The sequence below is a fragment of the Dermochelys coriacea genome, chromosome 14 (assembly GCF_009764565.3).
Source record: "Dermochelys coriacea isolate rDerCor1 chromosome 14, rDerCor1.pri.v4, whole genome shotgun sequence".
Taxonomy (NCBI): domain Eukaryota; kingdom Metazoa; phylum Chordata; order Testudines; family Dermochelyidae; genus Dermochelys; species Dermochelys coriacea.
In genome coordinates, this window is record NC_050081.1 from 29,972,984 (window position 1) to 29,992,140 (window position 19,157).

The 19,157-nt window shown below is 47.5% G+C and overlaps 3 protein-coding genes across 11 annotated transcripts in view; 2 read left to right on the forward strand and 1 right to left on the reverse strand.

Moving 5' to 3' along the window:
• The window catches only part of LOC119842467 (zinc finger protein 345-like), a 42,633-nt gene extending 24,208 nt beyond the window's left edge, over positions 1-18,425 (forward strand). For 2 of the 6 annotated variants that reach the window (XM_038370635.2, XM_038370634.2), the window contains exon 4: positions 7,847-18,425. In XM_038370635.2, the coding sequence (XP_038226563.1) occupies positions 7,847-10,110 (2,264 nt within the window). In that variant the 3' untranslated portion in view covers positions 10,111-18,425. The remainder of the gene's footprint in view (positions 1-7,846) is intronic. The other 4 variants (XM_043496676.1, XM_038370636.2, XM_043496677.1 and 1 more) reach the window with 2 other exon arrangements.
• The window catches only part of LOC119842466 (zinc finger protein 271-like), a 638,009-nt gene that overhangs the window by 419,664 nt on the left and 199,188 nt on the right, over positions 1-19,157 (forward strand). The gene's annotated exons all lie outside the window — the stretch shown is intronic.
• Positions 1-19,157, reverse strand: part of LOC119843027 (zinc finger protein 850-like) — a 765,636-nt gene that overhangs the window by 263,256 nt on the left and 483,223 nt on the right. The window lies entirely within an intron of this gene.

The following is a 19,157-nucleotide window of genomic DNA, read 5'->3' on the forward strand; positions in this document are numbered from 1 at the left end:
TCTATCTCCCTTTCCCCTCTCCCCCTTTGTCTTGTGCATTGCAGTGGTGAGCTTGGTGAGCCAAACCTCTTACTATGTATATGTGCAGCATTGAGCACCATGGGGCCCTGAACTCATTTTTAATAACTTTAGCTCAACAGATTTCATCTGAGAAATCATGGACACCATAAACATGAGCCCTCTTGAGGCTGTTTTCATGGATCCCTTTAATGGTGTTGCGCTAAGTAGTCGAAAGTCAGGAATTGCCCAAGTGAAGATTGATCATGCAGCTGGCCCTCTGCCCCCTTTGTGCAAACACACGGCAATCCAGTCTTTAACCACTCAGTCATGTGCTAGTTCTCATCAAATACAGTGAAACACACCATTTTTCTGACATCTTTAGATACTTTGGGGCAAGTCGGGTGGGGTTTTTTGTTTTTCCTTTTTAATAGATGAGATTTTCACATATGTGCTAGGCAGAGCAAGTCATTCTACAGCATCACCTATGTGCGAAATCAATGCTTTTCTGTGACTGGTCCGTGGACAGGTGCCAGTCCCTGAGATCTCCCTGACACAGTTTAGGAAGGCAGCAAGCCAGTCCCCGGTATCAGCAAGGTTGAGAAACACTGTGCTAAATAAAGTGTTTTTCTTTTGAGATAAGTACATTTCCATTCAACTGACACATTCTGCTCTGAAATTCTCTCTGCAGTTTTAATTCACTGATACACTGTGTCTTCCTTGCGCAAAGGTGAATAAAGCTGGAATAGCTCTGAAAATTAGCTAGCATAGTAACGTGTCTCGGTTGGTGTGCTTCAGCATTCCACATAGTCTGCAGTTTCTAATGGGCCTGAACAAACTCCCTCACTGGAAAATATGTCTGAAAATGATGGCATAGCTCTGCCAGCACCCCAGCTGGTGCCCATCGCTGTAGCTCTGCTGAAGCCAAACTTTAATTTGAAGTCAGTGGCGCTTTGCCAATTTACACCAACTGAGGATCTGGCTGAAGGTTCTTTTGCAAGCTGTCATCTCCCCTTTGTTTGCAGATAGGTTCTGATTTGCTATTTTGCAAGCATTCACATCCCTCTCCTTGGCTCTTTGCCTTTCTCTATCATCGCTACAATGAAATGCGTTAACTCATCTGCCCAGACTTCCTGCTTCAGAGGAGATTCCACATTCCTTGTCCATCTGAGTCCGATGTGATTACAGAAGGCAGTCCTGTCTCTAAATTCCTCTTATAAGTCTCTTTCTATCTTTGTGCTTGCTTTGTTAACTCTTTGGCTATGCCTATACTAGATGCGCTTTACCAATTTAGGAATACGGATGTACTATATTTGCAAAGTGTTCTTAATGTGGATCCAGCTATCCTGTCTAAGATATGCACTGTCCACCCCTCATGAGCAAAAACAAGCAATACCAGTAAAACCGCACTTTTGTTTGTGTAGCTGTGTCCACATGACAGACTTTTGCCAGCACAGCCCTGCTGGTCAGGGAACACACTTCTTTGCGCCCCTGACCATCATAGCAAAGCCAGTGGAAGTCTGTAGTATAGACATAGTCTTTGTTAAGATGCACTGGGAAGACTGTGTGGGGCTTCATTTACAGGATCTCACCCATGGCAGGGCAATGCATCTTTCTCCTTTTATGACTCCATCTAGCTTTCTAAGGCCTGCACATATCTGGACTTTCACTGTTGCTTTGTGGCTTAGGCTACAAACTGCCACTGTTAAAAACTATTCATATGCCATTATTGCCTAGACATCCCATCCAATATCAGAGCCTCTTTGTGCTGGGCACTGCAGGGACACCGTTTCTATCCTAAAGGTCTTACAGTCTCAGTGAAGAAGACCCACAAAAGGTGTATCGTTACAGGTGGAGAGCTGAGGCCCAGAGAGTTGAAGGGCCTTGTCCAGGGGCAGTGAGCCGGTCTGTGACAGAGCTGGCACTTGAATCTAGATCTCCCGAAGGCTAGGCTATGATTACAATGCCAGCCTTCTTGTTGCCCCTTCTTTCTCTACTCCTGTTACCTGCTCTACACATGCTGGGCTCAGGCAGGGCGGAATTCCCCTGGATTAGGCTGTTGCTGGAGGCGAACCTCATGCTCTGTGTCACTTCACAATCCTGCCTCTTGCACTCCGTCCGCATTGCCCCCATCAGCTGGGTTTGCAAGCACGCTGTGACGGGCTTAGTGCTCTCGCCACATGGTAACCATGGCAGCTGCAGCCTGTCGTTATTGCCAGAGGCCTCAGCTGACACCTGGCTCTCTTTCTGTAACCAGTTCATCCTGCCACTTTGTTACAGTGCAGATAGGCCAGCCTGACTGAGCCCATGGGACTGTGCTGGCTGCTGCTCCTTTCCCTCTCCGAGCCCTATGTGCCCCTGAGCGGAGGGCCATCCCAAAGCCTAGGCACCACTCAAGCATGATGTGCTCTTCCTTTGCAGGGGGGTGGAATTCACCCCGTACGGATAAAATCCAGCAGCCACGGGCCTCAAACGGGACATGGCTCTGCTAGCTCTTCTTTGAAGTTGAGCTTAGTTTGTCATTACAGTGTTGTTGTAGTCATGTGGATCCCAGGATATTGTAGAGACAAGCTGGATGAGGTGATATCTTTTATTGGACTGACTTCTGATGGGGAGAGAGACAAGCTGTTGGACTACACAGAGGTTTTCTTCAGGTCAGTGAAAACTCAAAAGCTTGTCTCTTTCACCAACAGAAGTTGGTCCAATACAAGATATTACCTCGCCCACCTTGTCTCTTTATTATGATAAGACATGCTTGAATCTTATGTGAGATTAGAGCCTGTTAGTGGCACATTTACATTAACTTCTGGGCTGCTGGTTCTCCAGGCCTGGTGGAAAATGGGAACAGTATGTTTTACCAACTGAGAAGAGGGCTGCATTGTGTCAGGTGCTGTATACACATACATTGCAATCAGAGTTGCGACTGCAGTACAGGTAGCATACCTGCACTAGCTTTAACCTAGCTAGCATGGCTAAAAATAGTAGTAAAGCCAGGTCAGCACAGACCCCAGTGTGGATTAACAACGCTAGTACATTGCTTGTAAAGCCCATTCTGCTGTGTCTTCACTGTTATTTTTAGCCATGCGGGTGAGATTAAAGCCAGCATGGGTATGTCTACTTGAGCTGCTGTCGCACCTCCGGCTGCCATGGAGACATTCCATAGTGAGAGACGCTTGTAGTCTAAACAGACAAAGGCTGGGAGGGGAAAGAGAGGTGCAGTGACTCACCGCCCACAGAGCTAGGACTAGAACCCAGGAGAGCCCTGCCTGCCTGTCCTGTGCCTTTTGCACCACATCGTGCTGCCTTTCAAGAGCTGAGGGTTTCTGTTGTCAGCAGTGAGAGGCTCAGTCCTGCTCTCATTAACATTATTGGGAGGTTTTTGCCATTAACTTTGGTGAGAGTGAGATTGAGCACTATGGCTGTTTCTCTGCAAATACTTTTATTTTTGTGGTGGGGCTACTCAAGTGCTTAAAGTTAAGCAAGTACATACATGTTTGCAAGATCAGGGTCTGTATTTGTGTGCTAGAATACTACCCTCTATCACCTGGTTTAAGCTTACAAAGGAAACAAAGGTTTCAGAGTAGCAGCCGTGTTAGTCTGTATTGGCAAAAAGAAAAGAAGTACTTGTGGCACCTTAGAGACTAACAAATTTATTTGAGCATAAGCTTTCGTGAGCTACAGCTCACTTCATCGGATGCATTCAGTGGAAAATACAGTGGGGAGATTTATATACATAGAGAACATAAAACAATGGGTGTTACCATATACACTGTAACGAGAGTGATCACTTAAGGTGAGCTATTACCAGCAGGAGAGCGAGGGGGAAAACCTTTTGTAATGATAATCAAGGTGGGCCATTTCTAGCAGTTGACAAGAACATCTGAGGAACAGTGGGGGGGGAACGCGGGGGGGAATAAACATGGGTAGAATGTTTTACTTTGTGTAATGACCCATCCACTCCCAGTCTCTATTCAAGCCTAAGTTAATTGTATCCGGTTTGCAAATTAATTCCAATTCAGCAATCTCTCGTTGGAGTCTGTTTCTGAAATTTTTTTGTTGAAGAATTGCAACTTTTAGGTCTGTAATTGAGTGACCAAAGAGATTGAAGTGTTCTCCAACTGGTTTTTGAATGTTATAATTCTTGACGTCTGATTTGTGTCCACTTATTCTTTTACGTAGAGACTGTCCAGTTTGACCAATATACATGGTTGCACAATTGGCAACGACTTTGTTGCAAGGAATTCCACCATGATTTCAACAATTTCCATCCCACCATCAACCTCAGCCTGGACCAGTCCACACAAGAGATCCACTTCCTGGACACTATGGTGTTAATAAGCGATGGTCACATAAACACCACCCTATACCGGAAACATACTGACCGCTATTCCTATCTACATGCCTCCAGCCTTCATCCAGACCACACCACACGATCCATTGTCTACAGCCAAGCTCTACGATACAACCACATTTGCTCCAATCCCTCAGTCAGAGACAAACACCTACAAGATCTCTATCATGCATTCTTACAAACTACAATACCCACCTGCTGAAGTGAAGAAACAGATTGACAGAGCCAGAAGAGTACCCAGAAGTCACCTACTACAGGACAGGCCCAACAAAGAAAATAACAGCCATTAGCCATCACCTTCAGCCCCCAACTAAAACCTCCCCAACGCATCATCAAGGATCTACAACCTATCCTGAAGGATGACCCATCACTCTCGCAGATCTTGGGAGACAGGCCAGTCCTTGCTTACAGTCAGCCCCCAAACCCGAAGCAAATACTCATCAGCAACCACTGGTGACAGAACCACTAACCCAGGACCACTAACCCAGGAACTTATCCTTGCAATAAAGCCTGTTGCCTATTGTGTCCACATATCTATTCAGGGGACACCACCATAGGGCCTAATCACATCAGCCACGCTATCAGAGGCTCATTCACCTGCACATCTACCAATGTGATATATGCCATCATGTGCCAGCAATGCCCCTCTGCCATGTACATTGGTCAAACTGGACAGTCTCTACGTAAAAGAATAAATGGACACAAATCAGACGTCAAGAATTATAACATTCAAAAACCAGTTGGAGAACACTTTAATCTCTTTGGTCACTCAATTACAGACCTAAAAGTTGCAAGTCTTCAACAAAAAAATTTCAGAAACAGACTCCAACGAGAGATTGCTGAATTGGAATTAATTTGCAAACTGGATACAATTAACTTAGGCTTGAATAGAGACTGGGAGTGGATGGGTCATTACACAAAGTAAAACATTTTACCCATGTTTATTCCCCTCCGCCCCACTGTTCCTCAGATGTTCTTGTCAACTGCTAGAAATGGCCCACCTTGATTATCATTACAAAAGGTTTTTCCCCTCGCTCTCCTGTTGGTAATAGCTCACCTTAAGTGATCGCTGTCATTACAGTGTGTATGGTAACACCCATTGTTTCATGTTCTCTATGTATATAAATCTCCCCACTGTATTTTCCACTGAATGCATCTGATGAAGTGAGCTGTAGCTCACGAAAGCTTATGCTCAAATAAATTTGTTAGTCTCTAAGGTGCCACAAGTCCTCCTTTTCTTTTAAAGGAAACAAAGGTATTTCTGTATGTAGCAGGATTCTTCCTTTATGCCTAACATGCCTGTGTTTGTAGAACCTCTGGAGCTGGGGTTCTCACCTTGGTTCTATTGGGGTGTGTTTAACTCGAAAAGAGGACAGTCTCTTCATAGGAAAGTTTGCAACCACAGTCCCATTGCTAAGGGTGATTTTGATCCCTCTCATAAATCAAAATTCCTTTTGCTTCCACTCAATTTGAGTTAATTTTCCTTGACACGCAGTGCATTCCTGAAATATTTCATAAGTACTTTCTGACAGGAAAAAAACTAAAAATGGCTCCTTTAGAAAATTTTGGAAAGGGGCTAAAGTTTGTTTGTGCCCAGCAAAACCACACAGCTCCACCAGAGATGTCCAGAAAATGGCAGGAAAAAAGGGGAGAATTTCAGCAAATTGGAAGTTGTTCCTCATCCCATCCCATTCCAATCCACAATAGTTCCGTATTTCATTTTCACAATTTCCTGTGGAATTTCCTACTTACAGTACAAGCTGGTTGCAAACTTAACAGTGAAGGGACTCTCGCCTCACTGAAATGAGCCTTATTTTAATCTCACTCTCTAACTTCACCTGGACTAAACCGATCCTTCTGGAATTTCATACAAGTGATCTTATGCCCAAGTAGAAAAATCTCTGGACAATCTGAGACAAAAATGGGAAATCATTGGGGCAATCTGATTCAGAAAATGAAGTGATCTCAGTCCTTCAACATTTTTCTACTCTTGATTTATCTCATCATATATGATTGGGCCAGACACAGCAATCACTGGGTGAAATCCTCCGTCCTATATTATGAGAGTTTAGACTAGATGATCACAACGGTCCCTTCTGGTGTTAAGCCCTGTGATTCCAAAATCACTGGGCATAGAAACTCAAGATGTGCTTTAATCAGTGCTTTTGGTGAGGAGTGGGGCTGCTAGCTAGTTTGGGTGGCAGGAATCTGGGGCTAAATTATGTTGCATTTACATTGAATGGTACCTTACTCCATGAGCGATCCCAGTGAAATTGTTATTGGATTCAGTACAGGGGTAATTGGGTGGAATTATACAGGAGATCATACTAGATGATTTAATGGGCCCTTCTGGCCTTAACATCTATGAATCTATGCGCAAGCAAACTGTGTGTTATAATATGGCTAAATGTAAGTGTATACATCTAGGAACAAAGAACGCAGGTCATACTTACAGGATGGGGGACTCAATCTTGGGAAGCAGTGACCTTGAAAAGGACTTGGAGGTCATGGTGGGTAATCAGCTGAACATGAATTCCAAGTGTGAAGCTGTGGCCAAAAGGTCCTTGGACCTTAATGCAGTCCTTGGATGCATAAAACAGGGGAATCTCAAGTAGAGTAGAGAGGTTATTTTACCTCTGTATTTGGCACTGGTGCAAACACCACTGGAATATTGTGTCCAGTTTTGGTACCCACAATTCAAGAAGGATGTTGATAAATTGGAGAGGGTTCAGAGAAGAGCCACAAGAATGATCAAAGGATTAGAAAACCTGCCTGATAGTGATAGACTCAAGGAGCTCAATCTATTTATCTTAACAAAAAGAAGGTTAAGGGGTGACTTAATCGGTCTGTAACTACCTACATGGGGAACATATTTAAAATGGGCTCTTCAGTGTAGCAGAGAAAGGTCTAACAAGATCCAATGGATGGGAGATGAAGCTAGACAGATTCAGATTGGAAATAAGGCATACATTTTTAATAGTCAGAGTAATTAGCCATTGGAACAATTTACCAAGGATTGCAGTGGACTCTTCATCACTGACAATTTTTGAATCAAGATTGGGTATTTTTCTAAAAGGTCTGCTCTCGGAAGTAACTTGGGGAAGTTCTCTGGCCTGTGTTCTACAGGAGATTAACCTAGATGATCACAATGGTCCATTCTGGCCGTGGAATCTATGACTCTGATTTATTGGGCCATTCTGGTCTTGACTTCATAGATTCATAAATGTTAATGGGACTGTTCACAGCATAAGGTGCTACTCAGTAAAGCTATGAGAGTCTGGCCCCTGTTTCTCAAAAGCTGCTGCAATGGACATTATGGGTCCTGAGGTGGGTGGCTAGGTGAGGGGAAGCAGTGGGGGGAGCTAGGGGAGAGGGAGGCTCCCAGGGGATGGGAGGGGGCAACAGGAGCAGTCTGGCAGAGCTGGCTTCTGATTTTTTCCGTCGTGTTGATGGGTATTTGAATATGTGACAGACCCTCTCCAATTCCCTTCTCCAAAGTTTCCTTTCCTAGACCCAGGGAGTTACTGGATTCTCTCGTTGTTCCAGCAGATGATGGGATGGTGAGTGAGAATGAGGAGGAGGATGCTCAGCAGGGAGGCCTTGAGAAGGTGGACACCCAGGGGACGATGCCAGGCAAGTCCAAGGGGAGTGCTCCCCAGAGCGCTGATGTGGGGAAGGCTGGCGAGGGCCCGCAGAAGGTGGAAGGGCAGCCAAGGAAACCTTCAGGCAAGAGGCAGGGAAAATCCGCTCACCGTGGCTTCAAGAAATTCCACCAGAGGAGCCTGCTGGGGCACAGCCGGTGCCATGACTGCGGCAAGAGCCTGGGCTTCGGCTCGGGCTTCAACAAGCGCCCGCGGCTGCGTAGCGCTGAGAAGCCCTACAAGTGCAACGAGTGTGGCAAGTGCTTCCGGCTCAGCTCCACCCTCATCACCCATCAGCGCCGCCACGCCAGCGAGAAGCCCTACAAGTGCGCCGACTGCGGCAAGAGCTTCAGCGTGGGCTCGGCCTTCATCCAGCACCAGCGGGTCCATACTGGTGGCGTCAAGCCCTGCCAGTGCAATGTCTGCGGCAAGAGCTTCAGTGCCAGCACCAGCCTGGTCAAGCACCAGAAGCTGCACCTGGAAGAGAAGCCTTACAAGTGCGACGAGTGCGGCAAGGGCTTCAACTGGAACTCGCACCTGGAGCGCCACCGGCGCATCCATACCGGCGAGAAGCCCTACACCTGCCCCGAGTGCGGGAAGAGCTTCAGTTGGAGCTCCCACCTGGACCGCCACCGTCGCACCCACCTGGGTGGGGAGAAGGCCTGCAAGTGCACTGATTGCGGTCGCTGCGTCGGCTCCAATGGCACCAAGCCCCAGCGTGGAACAGGAGGAGCTGCCGCCGCCGAGAAACCCTACCAGTGCCTTGAATGTGGCAAGGGCTTCAACAAGAGCGCCACGTTGGCCAAACACCGGCGTTCCCATGCGGGTGACAAGCCCTACAAGTGCGAGGAGTGCGGCAAGAGCTTCGGGCTGAGCGCCTCTCTGCTGCAGCACCAGCGGAGCCATGCAGCCGGCAAGCCCTACCAGTGCGGTGACTGCGGCAAGAGCTTTGCCTGGAGCTCCCACCTGGACCGGCACCAGCGCATTCACATGGGCGAGAAGCCCTACCGCTGTGAGGACTGCGGCAAGAGCTTCTCACAGAGCTCCCACTTGGAGCGGCACCAGCGGGTGCACCTGGGCTCAGAACAGCCCTGCCAGTGCACCGACTGCGGGAAGAGCTTCCTGGCCAGCGCCAAGCGGCGCCGCGTGCTGAGCGGGGAGCGTCCCTGCAAGTGCACTGACTGCGGGAAGAGCTTCCTGTGGGGCTCCCGCGCCAGGCCTGCCCCCGTGGCGGAGAGGACCCACAAGTGCACGGAGTGCGGGAAGAGCTTCACCTACCGGGCAGAGAACGTCAAGCACCAAGGCACGCAGACGGGCGAGAAGCCCTACACCTGCCCCGAGTGCGGCAAGAGCTTTGGGCAGAACTCGGCCCTGGTGAAGCACCGGCGCATGCACACCGGCGAGAAGCCCTACAAGTGCGCGGACTGCGGGAAGAGCTTCAGCGTCCGCTCCAACCTCATCAAGCACCAGCGCACCCACCTGGGCGAGAAGCCCTACAAGTGCCCTGACTGCGGTAAGGGCTTCATCCAGAAGTCGGACCTGACCAAGCACCGGCGCATGCACACAGGGGAGAAGCCCTACAAGTGCAACGTCTGCGGGAAGTGCTTCAGTGTCAGCTCCAACCTCATAAAGCACCAACGCATCCACCTGGGCGAGAAGCCCTACCAGTGCTCCGAGTGCGGCAAGAGCTTCATCCAGCGCTCAGAGCTCACCATCCACCAGCGCGTGCACACCGGCGAGAAGCCCTACAAGTGCCCCGAATGCGGAAAGTGCTTCAGCCGCAGCTCCCACCTCAACCGGCACCAGCGCACCCATGGCAGCGACAAGCCCTCACTGCTCTCCGCCACCAAGAGCTCTGCCGCTGCCACTGCCAGCAACCCCCTGCAGGCCTCCTCTGCCTTCTCCTCTGCCTCCTTCTCATCCCCACTGGGCACCTCCTCTGCCCCCCTCCCCACCCTGCCCTCTTTCCCTTCCTCCCCCTCGCCCATCTCCATCCCCGCCCTCTCCAACAACCCGCTGGATCTGCCCTGGGCCCTGTCCTTCCCGTCCCGCGCCTTCTCCCACCCTTCCTTCCCCTCGCCTGCTCAGCCCGGGGCCCCAGCCCCGTCACTGATAAACTAACCACCCCCTGCAGCCTCTCTGTTCCCCCTCGCTCCCCCTAATTTTCGCCTGCCTCCCTCTTCACCTCTTCCCTATCTCCCCCCTCTGCCCTGCCTTTTGCTACCCCTCTCACTCTCCCTGCTCCCAGGGCTGTGCAGTTGACTTCCTAATCTCCTGCTCTTTCCTCCTTCCCCATTCCTTCTTCTCCTTTGAAATTCACACCATCCACCTCTTCTCTCCCCTCTCCTTGCCCTTCACATGCCTGACTCCTCCGTTCTCGGTGCCTCCAGCTTCCGTGCTGGTGACCCATCCAACACGACTGCATCTTGCTTCCTGTCCACAACATCCTCATCTGACTTGCAGCACTGGATCAATTTCCTTGACTCTCTTTTGACCTGGTCCTTGCCACATCCTGTTCCCTTTCTGGCCTCTCTTGGGCTCAGAATTCTTATTCCCCAGTAATCAAGTCACCTCTTTCCATACAGCCCTCTTCCTGCATACCGCCTACCCAGCTTGATGTTCCTCCCGTGATCTCCTGTCTATGCCTTCCTTGATGTTCTCAGCCCCTTTCTCATCTCGCTACAAATTCACACTAGGAAGTGTGAGATTCATTATTTACAATCCATTAGCCAAGGAATCCCTCGCACGTTCATCCTTTCTTGTCTATATCGCCATGCCCTGGCTTCTGCTTCTATTCAAACTCCCTTGCTGCAGGGGGGCTCTGGAGAATATCCTATGATGATGCATATTTCCCCCACTGAAGTTTAATACTTATTCTGTTCTACCATTTTCCTTGCCTAACTCTGCCCATCACCCATCCCTCGATCTAGGTACCATCCGGTGCTGCTTCTCCCTGATTATAGCCTAGAGCTAGATGAACAACCGACGAAGTGATTTGTGAATATGTTTGTGTTAAAATGGGCTAAATTCTATTTTGCTCCCTTTTGTGGGATCATATTATTCTATGTTACTGTTATTCACAAGTAGAGCTGTTCAGTGCTTTTTGGGGGGGGTTAAAGAAAATATTTTTTGACAAAATATGGCTTTTTTAAAAAGGAACATTTTTGCAAAATCATTTGGGTTTTTGTTTTTTTCAAATTTTTCAATTTTGTTTTTTACAGAAATGTTGCAAATATTTTAGCCTCTTGTTCTTTGATGAGAGTTTTTTTCACTTTTTCATGTCATTTTCGGTTTCCATTTTGTTTTATTTCCATTGCCAATTTTGACTTAGTAAAATGCTGGTAGTTATTCAAAATCAAAACAAATCTTTCATTGTCAAAAAATTTTCATTTCAGATTCAAACATTCAATTTTCTAAAATTGATTTTCAAAAATGAAGACTAATCTATAAAAAAAAAATTCTGAAAATTTAGAAAAAATGAAAATGATCAATGACGATTTTTAAAAACAAAGGAACAAAAATACTTTTGAAATGTTCACAGTTAAAAAAAGAAAAGTTTCAGCCAATTTTATTAATTGGAGTGCCTACAACTTATTTGTGAAAATGTTCACGAATCCAGAACTTTTCCACAAATTTTCATATTTATATGTGTTTGTTCGAAATATGCACTGGAAAGTGTGATATCCTTTTTTACAAAAGTTTCACTCATCCAATCAGGAAGCAGAAACAATACCAAGTGACTTAGGTGACCAATGGCACAAAAGACAAACATAAAAGTAGTGTATAGTCCAATTATGCCACTGGCAAACAATCTATAGAATATAGATTGTTCATGTAGGTTATTCTGCTGATATTTACAAATCATTGGCCCTGATGTTCAGCTAGTCTTTGTTGGGGTAAATAATGGAGCGGTATCAGTTTATGCCGGCTCAAGAACTGGCTCCATAAATCTATTGGTAGGAATCAGGATTGGTTTGTGAACAACCCACTCACAGAAGAAAGCTAAAATCAAAACAAATATTATTCACAATGAAAAAATTCTGCCAGCTCCATTGAAAGCCTCTTGACCTGCCTCAGCTTTCAGTCCTGATCAATATTCCACCTGCCTTTTCCTCTCTCTCTCTCTCTCTCTCTCTCTCTCTCCATCCAGAACTTTGCTAAGTACTTCAGACAAGGGAAAGAAATCAGTGGCATCTGGTAGGAGTCCTCCTATCCCCCACCCATGCTGCCCCAATTCTCTTCTGAACCCAGTTCCATTTGCTCATCCTTTGACCTGTCCCCATCTCCTTTCAGTTCTTGATTTCTCTTTCTCTAGCTCTCTCCTGGACTGGTCTATACTAAAAAGTTTGATCGACCCAGCTACATTGCTCAAGAGTGTGAAAAATCCACACTCTGGAGTGACGTAGTTAAGCTGACCTAACCCCCAGGGTAGACAGCACTAGGTTGATGGAAGAATTCTTCAATCGACCTAGCTACTGTCTCTCAGGGAGGTGAATTGCCTACCCTGATGGGAGAACCCCTTCTGTCAGCGCAGGTGGTGTCTATCCTGAAGTGCTGTGGCTGCACAGCTGCAGCATTTCAAGTGTAGAGAATCCCTCTGTATTCCTTCCATCGGCCTTCTAGCATTCACTCCAGCACAGCAGGATCCCAGCTCCCTGACTTCCCTCCCGCACTGTCCTTAGCCTGTTTTCTCTGCCTCTGTTGGCAATTCCACTGTCCGCCTGACTGCCCAGAGTCACCCCCTCAGAATTATCATGGACTCCAATCTCTCCATTCCCTTCTACCCCATCCTGACTCCCAACAGCTTTCCCAGCTCCCAACAGTTCTTCCTCTTACAGCACCTCCCTTTCTTTCCCGCTGCTCCCTGGCCCAGTCTCAACATGACCACTGCACCCTACTGCCTTCTAGCCTCCTTGCTTTCCACTTCCCATCCCTTCAGTCCACGCTGACCATCTTCCTCGCTCTCTGCTCCAACTATACCACCCGCCTCCCAGATTCCAATCCCTGCTTCTTTCTGCAGCAGTATTGTGCCCCTCGCAATTGATCCCACAATATGTCCCATTTCAGCATTGATTTCACTGGGACTCAAGCACATACTCGAGTGCTTTGCTGAGCTAGGTCCCTCATCCTCCCCTCCAAGGCTGCATGAGGCTACTCCAGCCTGCATCTCGGATCTTATCTCCTCCTATACCCCACTCCCTCGCTCCATCTTCCTGCCTACATCCCCCTGCCTAATCGTGCCCACTGTGGCCTTCAGCTGTTGGGCCAGAGCCTGAGTTAGTGCAAATCTGCATCAATGGGGCAAACACCAGGTTAGGCTAGCTGAGAGGCCATATCCCATTTTCTCCAGTGTGTCCCTTATTGGAAGGTGTAATAGGGAGGGAACGGAGGGGCGTATCCGGGCATGGGATAAAAGTTAAACAAGAAAGTAGGAAAGGGTTAAAGTCCCCATCCTGCAACATATAAGTACGTGCTTAGATGATACAGTCCCATTGAAATCAGCAGGGTGACTCTCAGTGCATAAAGCTAAGCATGAGCATCAGTGTTTGCAGGCTGAGGGCCTAAATGAATAAACCCAATAATCGTAATAATTCAAGAAAAGTGCAAAGAGTTAAAAGACATTTCTGGAAAACCAGTGGAAAAGGATAGGGTTAAACACAGCTGAAAAATGCTAAAGAGTTTAAAAGAAAATCAGAAAAGAAGAAAACAAAAAAGGGTTAAAGGAAAAAAATCCCTAAAAAATAGAAAATAAGAAAGGTTAAAGTTTTAAAAAAGAAAATAGGGAAGAGTTGAAAAATATATATATACAACTGTAAATGGTTAAAATTGAAAGAAATTAGGAAAGGATTAAATATTAAAGAAAGGAATTGCAAGGGGTTAAACAATTAAAAGTAAATGAAAGGTTTAAAATAGAAAAAAAACAGAATTGGACAGTATTAAAAATGAAATTTGAAATGTTTGAGTATAAGAAAATTTAAAAAATGAAGAAAAAAAAAGAGAACTGTAAAAGGTTAAAAAGTTATATAAAAATAGGAAAGGCTTTTTTGGGTTTAGCATATGGGTACTGGTGGCCTGTGATGTACAGGAGGTCAGACTAGTTTATTCAGTCATCCCTTCTAGCCTTAAACTTTGATTCTGTACAAGAAGAGGAAAATGAAAGAAAATGTGTATTAAATAGAAACAAGGCAATGGTTCAAGATAAAAACAGAGAAAGGGATAAAAAATTTTAAAACTAATAGAGAATATTTTAGGCAATGGTTCGAATCATATAAAAGCAACTGAAACAAAACAATAGACAATGTGGAAAGGAGGAAACAATAAATGAGAGGAATCAGGCGCACAGCTGATGATCCGAAAGGCATGGAGGCGTCGGTGTTCAGTGAAACCTATGGCAACTGCAGATGCTGATATAGCCTGAACTCTGCAAACGCTCATACATGTGGGGTGAAATTCATCCCTGATATGGAGAACCCCCCAGTGTGGGGTCACTGAGCTCAGCAACCCTGCAGGCATGTAAGTTGTAACATGAGGCCCCTGGATGAGATGTCAGCGGCTGGAATCCTGGGCCTCTGGTTCTCAAAGCATTAACTGAAAGCTGTGCTGCCAGAGCTAAAAGAATTGGCTTTGATAGCTGAACAGAAGACTGCAGCAGCTCCCACATCTCTATGTGATCCACCACTAGAGCGGGACAGAAAACCACACTGAGTAAGCAGGTGTCCCTGATCTCTTTGTGGGAAGGCACCCTGGAATTAGTGCAAAGGGGCTGCCTGCCGCTCTAGCACAGAGGTTGGAGTAGCAGCTCCAAGGGACCTGAGCAACAGCCAGGGCTGGGTGTGGATGGAGTTTGGATATCTGGAGAGAGACTGTAAACTTTACTCATCTGGGTCACCCCGTTAAGCTGGCTGGGACAATGTAGGAACAGAGTTGCTTGTGTGTGTGAGTGTTTGCAGGATCAGGGTGTGACTGCTGACTGCCTTTCTCCCATCTGGTGGAGCTATTTACACCTGTGCAAATGTGGGTGTTAAATATTGGGAATTACCACACTGGAGTCCCGGGGGCGGGTTCCCCTCTCGCTCACCCTGGTGTAAATCAGATGTAACCCCACTGGAGTTACACTGATGTAAAACTGATGCAACAGAGCTGAGGATCAAGCTTAGTGACTCCCACGGGACTACTCATGTAATTAGTGCTGGCAAAATAAGCCCCTAGGTGACCCCATACACAGGCAGCTGCTCTCATGCAGATTTTTACTGGCATTCATAGTCAGTGTGGGAGTAATAAAGTTTTAGGGACAGATCCTCAGCTGCTGGAACCTGGCAGAGCAGCATTGACTTAAGTGGAGCTATGCCAGTTAAACCAGCTGAGGAACTGGCTGAGGTAACTGTTTGCAGGTTCATAGAAGTTCTGGGGGAAGAGACCTGGCCGCCTAGCTCAATTTCAGGGCATGTTGGGCCAGACCTGAAGTGATCCTGAGCACCTGCAATGATACCACCGCGATGGGTGCCAGAAAAAACCCTGCAGATACACTGGTGCTTGGCAGCTCCACCCGGATTTGGCCCAGCGTTCTGTCATGATGCTGAGAATGGATGCTACGCTGGGAACACCTCCCCATGCTGGTGGAGCAGGGTCCTGCCCTCTCTTCTTCAGATCCCTGCAAAGTGCAGCTGTGCTATTCCGCTACCCGCAAAAACTTGACTTATTTACTTGTTAATAACAAACGCTGCCCTGCTCTGTGATGCTCCAGTGACTAGTCAAGCAGGGAGGTACTGGGCCCAAGGCCTGCCAGAGGTCCAAGCACCTGTAATTATATCACTGTTATGGGCGCTAGAAAAAACCCTGCAGATACACTGGTGCTGGGCAGCTCCCCCTGGATTCGTCCCAGCATTCCGTCATGATGCTGGGAATGGATTCTACACTGGGAATACCTCCCCATGCTGGTGGAGCAGGGTCCTGCCCTCTCTTCTTCAGATCCCTGCAAAGTGCAGCTGTGCTATTCCGCTACCCGCAAAAACTTGACTTATTTACTTGTTAATAACAAACGCTGCCCTGCTCTGTGATGCTCCAGTGACTAGTCAAGCGGGGAGATACTGGGCCCAAGGCCTGCCAGAGGTCCAAGCACCAGTTTGTTCGTGGACCTCTGGCAAGCTCTGGGCTCAGGGCCAAATTTCCCCCTTTCTCTGCTTCATGTGTCTGAGCTGCTGTCTTCCCTTTGTCTCTTAGGTTGTAAGCTCCTTAAAGCAGGGACCGTGTCTTTTTCTGTGTTCTGTGGGGCAAGAGCACATGTGGAACAAACGGAGACTGTAAGTGCCCTGACTGTGGTGGTGATGGAGGAGAAGTTAATGATCTATCAGAGATTCCATACAGGAGAGAGAACCATTATAAATGCCAAGCTGTGGCCAGAGCTCAGGGCTTGCGACACATCAGAGGATCCACTCTGGAGAGACACCTTTATAAGTGACCTGACTGAAGGGGAAAGCTTGGGTGAGAACTCACTCCTCGTTATGTACCAGAGATTCTGCACTGGAGAGAGACCCTATAGATGCCCTGGTGAGGGCTGGCTGCAGTGCATATCAGAAGCATAAGTACCCCAGCTGTCTGTCTCTGGATTCAGGGGGCATCAGCAGGTGACCCCAAGATGATTGGTGATCCTCTGACTCCACCCAGCCTAGCAGACCCCAGGTGGGTGAGGAAGAGAGAACCATCCTCCTGTAGCTTCCTGCCCCTGGCTGAAGATCCCCTCCCCATGCCCTGCGGTCCACACTACTCCCACTGCTGGGCCCAGCAGAAGAGGAACGGAGAACCCCAGCCCTCGCTATGTCTCCCTCATCTTCGAGCCTGGGAACAGAGATATCGGGCACATCACACCTTCCCAAGAGAACCTGAGACCCAGTGGCCTTCTGTCTCTTAACATGTGCATTGCCTGGATCTGTTTCTGGGGAGGCAGTGAGAAAGTAGACGTGTCTTCATAACCCCTTTTCTTCCAAATTCTTCCAGGACGTGTGGTGGGTCTTCTCCTGGTGTTCTCCATTGAGCTAAAGGGTAGCCCCTGGTTCTTATGAGAGAAATGGATGGGGACTGAGGTTGAAGGGAGCTCTGTGGGGGGGGGGGAGGTCATAGAGTGTTTGAGGATGAGGGGATGAGAACCAGAGTGGGAGGGAGCTGTGGAATGAGTAGAAATGGGATTGAATGTTTAGTAATGCGGGGATGGGAACTAGAGAGGGAGGGAGCACTGGTTGTGGAGGATCAAATGTTGGGAGAATATAGAATGAGGGGGAAGGGGCAGGATTGGAGAAATGCTGCCCCTGTATCATTTTCCCTCTCTGCCCCCAACCCTGCCTCCCTCCACTTCCCCATCCACAGTTTCTTCCCTTCTGTCCCATCTCCTGCTCAGACTTGACTTGGGGAGTTTCCCTGTAGCAGTGACTCAGACAAGATAAAGGGAGAAACTCTTAAATCATCGGTTCATGGGACCTGCTGGGCCCAACCTATCCAGCAGGGGAAATAAGGGGGGATCAGAGGAGAGAAGATGGGGGGATGGAGGAAATAGGTGTGAGTAACACTCGTGTGTGGGATGAGAGATTCTATTCATGGAAAAATCCTTATGGCAGCATTTGATTAACCTGTGGAACTTGTGGCTGCAGGAAATTACGGGGGCGCACAGCTCCACAAAGACCTCTCCTAGCTCCAGAGTGCAGGCTGGGGCTCTGCATTGTAATAACTGTATGACAGAGAGCTCAGTGCCTCCTCCCAGGTGGACCTGCCTTGGACCAGCTCCAAGTAAAAAGACAATCTCCCTGAGGGACAGAGACACAAATGTATCTGGTCCTGATCCTACCCCAGGCGGTGGCCCCACCTCTTCCAGGTGAAGGAAGCTGAGGAGATGACCCCCTGGTCAGGCCTGAATCCTTCCTGACCCACATTGCTGAGGCCAGAGGGAGAAGACGACCTTGACATTCAGCTGGGCATCTTCCACCCCATCTGCCACAGAGTGCTGGGTGGGGATGACAGAGACTTAACCAGAGACTGACTCTCTGCTGCACTCACCCCCAGAGGGGATAAAAGCCTCAGCTAGGATCAGAGATGCTGGAACCTGCCCCCGGCCTGTGAGAGTGGCTGGCAGCCGACAAGAGGTTAATGCTAAAATATTAGATGGTAATTACTTAACTACAATTTAACTGAGATTTATATATTTTCTAGTATCTGCTCATTTGCTTTTGTAACTGGCGCCCACTGTTTCTCTGATTGCCTGTACTTTCTGATCAGCTTGGAAATGTTTTACTGCTTGTGAACAGCAATGTGCCCATTTGTTTTTTGAAATGCAATGTACTGGATTGAAATTTTTGTGCATTGAGTTGTCATGATGGCTCCGTTTTTATTTTATTTTATTCTCTTTCTTTCAATGAGTAGTAATAAATTAGAACTTAGTTATCCCAAAAGCATAGCATCTCGAGTCCTTTCGTGGGAAAGACCAGGAGAAACTGGCCTTTACTAAAGTGACATGGAGCTTTCCGAAAAGTCTCTTGAAGATGATCATTCCATTTGAATTAGGGGAAAGAGAAGTTAATGGCTGGGATTGAGGAGCCCAACATTCAATAGGATTTAGGCACTGAAATCCCAGCCAAAATTGGGAAATATCAGTTAGCAGTACTGCCAACTGGATGTGTTCAAAAACCAGCAGTCAGGCCTCAAAATTATCATGCGTTTTGCAAAACAATAAATCGTATTACTATGAATTGCTTTGTTACAATTGAGTTGTTGTCATGGGGTTGGACTCCATTGTGCCAGGTACTGCAGATATTTATTGCTATTTATTTGATATATTATGATAGCTCTTAAGAGCCCCAGTCAAGGACCAGGACCCCATTGTGTTAGATGCTGTACAAACCTTGGGTTCTTTCTCATTGTATCCTGGTTTCTGAAGCTTGTAGGTGCCCTGGGTTCACATTTCAAGATTTTCTCTGCAATCATGAGGGCTAGAAACTTGGTGGGGGGGGGGGGGAATAATGAAAGCTGAGATTCTCACATAATCACGTGATTCCAGCAGCTGCTTTGTGGCCCATGTTATGTGGGAGGTCACACTACATGATCCCTTCCGGTCTTACAATCTAAGAGTCACTGTAGTATCTGAGTGCCTCCTACATAGTCATGGATTTATGCTCGCAGCATCC